Consider the following 6,996-nt stretch of genomic DNA (forward strand, 5'->3'; position numbering starts at 1 on the left):
AAATGCATAAATAGTAAACAAAAAAATATCAAAAACTAACGCGAGTTTTTAGCCGCTTGAAACTTGCACTTTATTTTAACAAAATTTTATGTGCTACAAAACTGCATACCAAAAACATTCTGGAAATTAGTATTAAAAAGTGTAATATTTTGATGAAAATTCCTTCAATTTTTCTAAATTTTGCATATAGTTTTAAACTTTGATTATTAAACGAATAACATTTACCTCGGAAACATTGTGAATATTTAAAGAAATTATGATGCGAACACTTGTGTGAATCACAGTGCATACAAATGTATGATGATAATGTAAACGGAGTAACAAGTTGAATTCAAGTTTGTAAAGCCGTAAACATTAAAATATCGGTCCACTGGGCTGAGGATATTTATTTGCTTTTATAATTATTATCTTAAACTAATCACACTTTTCCACTAAAAATTAATTTGCCATCCGAAGGCTCTTAAATTTAAACACAGTCAGTAGGCTTTGCAGCTTGACAGTTTCTTATAGCCGAGTTGAAGTATTTGCCAGTGGGACAAGTCATTGCTTGACCGAGTAAAGTTCCAGCTGCGGCACTATAGTAGCAGTAAATGTAGCTATAATCACAAAAAATACATTAATTGAATGGATTTACGTTATTACGTTACAGTGGCTGATTGATGCGCATANCGCATGCACTTACCTAGTACACACTGTATCATTTGGATAAGGGTAACGCCCTACCAAGCTCTTGCTCGCGCACTCTGTATTCTCGACGGTGGAAGACGTCGCAGTGCTGGCCGTTGACGACGACGTCTCTGTAACAGAGCTCGTTGTTGTTGTGGAATCAGTGCTGGCAGTTGACGACGACGTCACTGTTTCAGAGCTCGTTGTCGTTGTGGAATCAGTGCTGGCAGTTGACGACGACGTCTCTGTAACAGAGCTCGTTGTCGTTGTGGAATCCGAGCTCAAGTCACACATGTCGTCTATGTCCTGCAAACACTGATTGACGCAGGGACTAACACCCTCATTGGCTCTGGATGTGAGACAAACTTGATCGCTGGGACAGGTGCCTTGTACAGTGGTTGCTTCGCCCGCTGAGCACATGGTGAATGTGGTGTGACTGGTGCAAGAGTAGGCGCCATCGTTGACAGCTTCACAATTTCCGCATTGTTCGGTATTGCCGCAAGCAGCCTGAATCAGAGAATTGCTTTCGGCATCTGCACAAATTGAGCCCAGCGAGGTGCACACTTCGCCCTCGTTGGGACAAGACCACGTCGTTCCCTGTGGTACACCTAGACACATGCAAGATTCAGAATTTATAGCGTTTCTTAAAGAATCCAAGAAGGAAAACAAATACTTACCGTTAAAACATAACTGAAACGTGGTGTTGGTGGTGCAAGCGACGCCATTGTTTGTGTTGCAGACATTGCATTCGGCTTTGACTTGCCGTGGCGCTACCAACAAAGCTACTAGAATCGCCAACTATTAAGGGTGATGGTGAGTAAAGGTTTTAGTAAATATTTTTATTTTTTTTTAATAATCTGTAACTCATGCTTACACTTGTTTTCCACATAATGAGAATATGTTGTGGATCGCTGCGTGTCGGATGTACGAGTAACTCTGCTGTTGAAATATTCTCTAACTAAACTTCTAGCAACTGAAACTGTGGGTTTTATAATTTTCCTGTTGAGGTGGGAAAAAAAACTTGCCATAATTTATATTATGTCACTTTGGGAATGAGATTACGGCCAAAGATAAGTTTACACAGATTCATGTACCAAACGTCGTTTAGGTTTATTTGTATGTGTGTGAGTGATGGCGTATAAAATGTGATTGACTTTTCCATGGAGATGTTTTTTAGTTAAACTACAAAATACAATTAGAAGTCCAACGTAGAAGGTTAAATTAAAATCTTTTATTAAATTAGTAATTTTTTGGTATGTAACGATTAGAAACATCAAAACATATCTAGTTTTGTCTGGCCTTGTCACAGCACATTGACTAGAAAGAAAAATTTGTAGGAAATTTTATTCAGAAACGCTAAACAGGATCCAATGAACCGGTTTACGTGTGGCTTAATATTAATTGGGAGGTGAGTCTTCTTAATGGAAGTCTTATGTTGGAACTCATTCAGAGGTACAGGACTGGATTTCTCACACTGGGCGTAGTTCCCTCTTGGAGTAGTTCTCGAGCATAAACTTAGTTCGAGACTGAACATTGAAGAGCGAGCATACTTTCATATTTAGCGCCGGTCTGGCTAGCCATTACTAAGGATTACATTGTTAAATACTCGGCGGAATTTAGAGGTTAGCTTTCTTTAGCGTAACGAGTTCGACGAGATCGTGCCCAAAGGTGGTACTCAACGTTACCGATAGATATTTTTATCGAAAATTCAGCTGCATACAGATTGTGGACTTTAAGGTTCCGGAAAGAAAGGCGATTCGGCAACATCCTAATTAGGCTTACATCTGATATAAAAGCTCTGCTTACCGACTATATCATACAAAACGCCGGATCCAGCTGCCTGTACAGATGGATCAAGTATGGTATAAGGCCATGTGGAGATAAGACAGACGACTAACTTGAGAGAATCGGCAGGAAAAACACAAAAACAGAGTTGAACTTCAAATAAACTCACCGTACTCTGGCGGAAACTTTGAGTATAAGACTTGAAAATTCTTTCAGATCTTGAGTGGCCCGAAAAAGTCCGACAGATTCCAACTTGTGGTACCAAAGGGAAGAATCCATGCGGGGAACCTTAACATAAATTAATTTTGATCCCTCTACAGTTGTTAAGGGTATAGATCAGAAGGAATAAATTCAGCGTTCGGCTGTCCCATTCCAATGGTTCGATATAAGACTACTTATGTTCTAAAAGTCACTGTTCTACACATCCTTACCTTACTTCGAAATACAAGCTTTCGTTTTAAACAAATTTTATTCAGTTCACTGCTATTTGGGATTTCCACATGTAGGACCAGATTTGGACAGCATGCTTGCAGCCGACCAGTTCTTTGAGAACTTTCGGCTTTTTTTAGCATTTGAAGTTTTTTTCATAGCGACAGTCACCAGGACTGTGTTTAACTTCGCTATATAATCTTAATTGTATACAAAAATATGTATGTATGCATAATCTTATTTGCATTTGAATTAAGTGCCGTTATCATTACGCATCGTAGTGGCGACAACTCAAATGTGATATAAAAACCAGGCCGTCGAATTTAGACAAATTTAGTCTTAGTGTGGAAAGCAAATAGAACAGTAACAAAATGAAGCAACACGCGACATTTTTAATTTTGGTTCGTACATACATACATACATGAACTTTTGTATTCTTTAATATGTATTTCTTATCATTTTAGCTCCTCATAATTACAACCACAACATTGCTGGTGCATCAAACCACGGCGAGCTGTGGCGTATGTGGCACAAATGGTATTGCATGCATCAGTGAAACTGAATTCTATTTATGTTTTAACAGCCAGCCAGATAATAGTACCGTTCAAACATGCCCCAATAATGGCACCTGCACTAGTCTAATGCTCAAATGTTCGGATGCGGCAAATGCTCCGGCAGACTGTGAGCCCCTCGCTTGTGGCTGTACTGTGGATAGCGGAATGTTTGTCTGCACCAGCCGCACCACCTACGCTCAATGCAATGGCAACGTAACCGTAGCGACGGGAACTTGTCCCACAGGACTTACTTGTGCTGCTACAAGAGGAGGAGAGATATGTGTTGACGACTGTCTGTTGGAAGGTGAAATAGAGTGTGATCGGGCAGCGCCTGAAAATTAGATGCGGGGCATTTTTTTTTGGGTATATGTAATATAAATCCATTCACATATATGTATGTATGTATATGTATGTAAACGTTACAATGTTATTGAAATAGTTTTAAATGAAGAATAATTTAATAAAAAATCCAAAACAAATTGAAAATCAAGTTTATATCTTTAGTTTTGAGAGCGATTACTAGAAATTGCTAAGATTCATAAGCCAATACCGAATAATGAAAACAACGCTCCGTTCTTACTACAATAAAGCCCCAACAGGTTGAAGCTTTAAGCTCGCGAATGCTTGGCAACTGAATAGTAGATGTTATCATCATCTATGCAGCTGCCGCTATGGTGTAGTGGTTAGAAGTGTGCGCTATCATTCCGCAAGGCCTGGGTTGATGCCTGGTTTCTGACCAACATCAAAATATAAAACAAAATAAAAAAGTATTTCTACATCAACATCAAGGCGCACGCCACAAATCGTACGAGAAGCTCGGCCAAACACTAACATGTTGTGTTGTGAAACGGCAATCTATTACAGCCGCTGTACATTGAGATATAATTGGTTAGTTTCCAATAAAAAATACTCCGGTGGTGTTCAATGATAATTAAATAAAATTAAATAAAAAGTATATCATAAGTCATGACTAAAGGTTCCCAATGTAATGATCTAAATTTTTCATTAAGATCTTTCTAAGTGCACTGGTAATTATAACCAATCCAAGTATTGAGAAAATATGTATAATTTAATTGACGTTGCTGTCCTCATTTCACAGTGTAGAGCTCAGTTTGGAGGAATATAATGAAGAATGAATAATGTATTTTGTAAGGCCAGCATTGGCCTTTACATGCAAAGCCTGGACATGATCGTCTAGTACTACCAAAAAGTGAGCCAACGAGAGAACTTCTGCGCCGGTTATACAAAGCAACATTCCAAAACTATGTACATAGTTCTGTTAATTCTTCTGGTTTTTAGAACTGAAAAGTGCCTGTCTGCAATCCCATTTCATTTCCCGTATCGATATTTTTAGTGTTTTAAGTAACAAACTTTCCATCATCTCCTTGTAGTGGTTTCTCGAATTATTCACCTAAAATTTATGAAAAGTCTACCACACGCGGCAGACGTGACCTATGATAACCCGGAATAAGTGTGAACACCTTGAAATCGGTAAAAGTGTCGCTTGTTTTATATGCTTAGAAAAGAAAGCCATGTATCTTGAAAATTTTAGGTTTTATGAAAGCTTGCAATTATATGTAAATGTTTTTGAGGTAGGTATAATATATGTATGTATGTGTAAATTTTGCACGTGCCCCTTATTCTAAGGAAAACAAATATGTTCGCTTAAACTTAGCTATGCATAAGCAAATACATATAGCTGTGTTTGTGTGCTCATAGTATTTACAGAAAATATTATTCTAAGTAAAATATTATGGATGGTTCATGAACTTTGCTACGATCTCCTTGAACATAGGGAGGACGGGCGCAAGAATGATAGAATACAAGATTGCGCCGATCAGAGAGGATTTTTGAGAATAGCTTTTGTGTGACGTCACACTGGTGCAATTGCCAGAGAGAAATGCCAAAACGCGAGCAAGAATGGAAGAAGAAGAAAAAATGTTGCAAAGAAAACGTAAACAAGTTGCACAAGTGTGACGTCATGCAAACAACGGTTCTGTCAAATTCGTTAAGAGAGGAATAGCGGTCCGAGATCGGCGCAACCTTTGTATTCTCTCAATCGTGGGACGGGCGATTATTTTCTCCGCTTTGAGACCGAAAACGTGACGTACTTCCGTTGGCATTCCCCTTTCTCGGAAATAACACTTGAATAACCTTGAATGCGGAACGTTTAGTGCTTACTTTTTGGCGTACGGATTCGTGGAATATTGCCTGTAAAAAATCTTATCTGAAGATACAAATATCAATACAAATTTGAATCACACTCCGTCAAAGTTAGATATTTTTTACTAACATTCCTAACAAATTCTTACTGCAAAGTCAATTTCTGCGATAAGCATTAAGTAGTTTACCGCTAAGTAGCGTACAGTAGCTGTTTTTTATCATAAATCTCGTTTATCCCTGAGATTAACAAGAACGATAAGCACATCCACAGATTTGCCTGATACAAATATTTGCAGGTAAGTTTAATTTTATTTTTTTTACACATACACACTTACACATGAATGTATTATTTTCAAAATATTTTTTTTTGTTTTATGCGCATGCTTGGTGTTATCAAATGTACCAACCTTCGGGAAAAATGTTCCCCCAGAACAGTGGCCGACTATAAAGCTAAGTGCAATAGAAATCTCAAATTTAGTTGATTCCAGCTGACTATAGCGTAACCACAATGCGCTGTACACAAATTTTCTTAATAGTAAGCCACACAAATATAGAGAATATTTTTTATTTCAATAAGTTCTAATTACGAAATCGTTTCATTTGCAGAGTTGCCTTGTCGCCGCAGCCTGCGTATTCGCTCCGACGTCGGCCAAGTGTCACACCTGTGGCCTCAATGGCATTGCCTGTGCCAGCGAGAATACTTTCCACATCTGTTCCCACGGACTAGCAGACACTTCGCAGATTTTCACTTGCCCCGAAGCGAATGTGTGCGTCGGCGACAGCAATGCGAAATGCGTGCCGAATGCGGTGGCCGATTGTTCGAAGCAACGTAGCCGATGTGGGGTCTGCGATGGCAGCAAACTATTTACCTGCCTCACATCAACAACATTTGCGCAATGTAACAGCACATTGTTGCTGCGTAGCATCAGCGGTAGTTGCCCCAGTGGACTGACCTGTGATTCATCGAGTCCGGAAATTTGTGTTGTAGGTGGAGCGGAATGCTCATAGAAATTAGTTTTAAGGATATTGTTTAAGAATTTGAGATTTTGTGCGTGTAAGTGTATTACTTATTAAAAAATTTTGAGTATCGGCTGAGCTACATATTCTTCAATTCATGCGGGGGAAGAAACGAATCGAATACGTGCAAGCATAGAGAGAGAGTATTCGCTTAACATTAACAAAACTGAGAGCCTTGGTTCGAATCGCAGTTGGCGGAGATTTTTATTTTTTGAAAGTGACTAGTCGCTTTTTATACCCGTTCGGGTATAAAGTTGCTCATACGCCACCGTGGTCAAGAAATCGAACTGCGATATTAAGTTGAAAGAAGCATATGCAAGCAAGCAGGCGAGTTTAATATCAAAATTAACACTTCTTTAATAGCAGAACAAGGCAGCGACCT

The 6,996-nt window shown here is 38.9% G+C and overlaps 3 protein-coding genes across 3 annotated transcripts; 2 read left to right on the top strand and 1 right to left on the bottom strand.

Annotated features, from left to right (window-relative positions):
• Window positions 1-362: 362 nt before the first annotated feature.
• Window positions 363-1,555, bottom strand: LOC108372570 (A-agglutinin anchorage subunit-like). The gene is made up of 4 exons (XM_017628296.1): window positions 1,541-1,555; window positions 1,344-1,464; window positions 683-1,274; window positions 363-596 (listed from the first exon to the last, which is right to left on the bottom strand). Exons 1-4 carry the CDS (start codon window positions 1,553-1,555, stop codon window positions 467-469), a joined length of 858 nt encoding a protein of 285 aa, XP_017483785.1. The 3' UTR covers window positions 363-466.
• Window positions 1,556-3,251: 1,696 nt separating this feature from the next.
• On the top strand, window positions 3,252-3,776 carry LOC108372571 (uncharacterized). The gene is made up of 2 exons (XM_017628297.1): window positions 3,252-3,281; window positions 3,345-3,776. The coding sequence occupies exons 1-2, from the start codon at window positions 3,252-3,254 to the stop codon at window positions 3,774-3,776; spliced, it is 462 nt and encodes a 153-aa protein (XP_017483786.1).
• A 2,329-nt stretch (window positions 3,777-6,105) lies between these two features.
• On the top strand, window positions 6,106-6,605 carry LOC108372572 (uncharacterized). Its single transcript, XM_017628298.1, has 2 exons — window positions 6,106-6,132; window positions 6,204-6,605. The coding sequence occupies exons 1-2, from the start codon at window positions 6,106-6,108 to the stop codon at window positions 6,603-6,605; spliced, it is 429 nt and encodes a 142-aa protein (XP_017483787.1).
• The last annotated feature ends 391 nt before the right edge of the window (window positions 6,606-6,996 follow it).

The sequence above is a fragment of the Rhagoletis zephyria genome, unplaced genomic scaffold (genome assembly GCF_001687245.7).
Source record: "Rhagoletis zephyria isolate East Lansing unplaced genomic scaffold, Rhagoletis_zephyria_1.1 Rzeph_scaffold_05878, whole genome shotgun sequence".
Classification (NCBI taxonomy): domain Eukaryota; kingdom Metazoa; phylum Arthropoda; class Insecta; order Diptera; family Tephritidae; genus Rhagoletis; species Rhagoletis zephyria.

What these genes read in the sequence shown, in the direction of transcription:
- LOC108372570 (XM_017628296.1), bottom strand. An exon ending in GTTTCAGTTATGTTTTAACG is followed by an intron (nt 1,275 to 1,343) that starts GTAAGTATTTGT and finishes GCATGTGTCTAG; the next exon opens with GTGTACCACAGGGAACGACG. An exon ending in AATGATACAGTGTGTACTAG is followed by an intron (nt 597 to 682) that starts GTAAGTGCATGC and finishes TTGTGATTATAG; the next exon opens with CTACATTTACTGCTACTATA.
- LOC108372571 (XM_017628297.1), top strand. Translation starts at nt 3,252, where the DNA reads ATGAAGCAACACGCGACATTTTTAATTTTG. An exon ending in ACGCGACATTTTTAATTTTG is followed by an intron (nt 3,282 to 3,344) that starts GTTCGTACATAC and finishes TTATCATTTTAG; the next exon opens with CTCCTCATAATTACAACCAC.
- LOC108372572 (XM_017628298.1), top strand. Translation starts at nt 6,106, where the DNA reads ATGCGCTGTACACAAATTTTCTTAATA. An exon ending in GTACACAAATTTTCTTAATA is followed by an intron (nt 6,133 to 6,203) that starts GTAAGCCACACA and finishes TTTCATTTGCAG; the next exon opens with AGTTGCCTTGTCGCCGCAGC.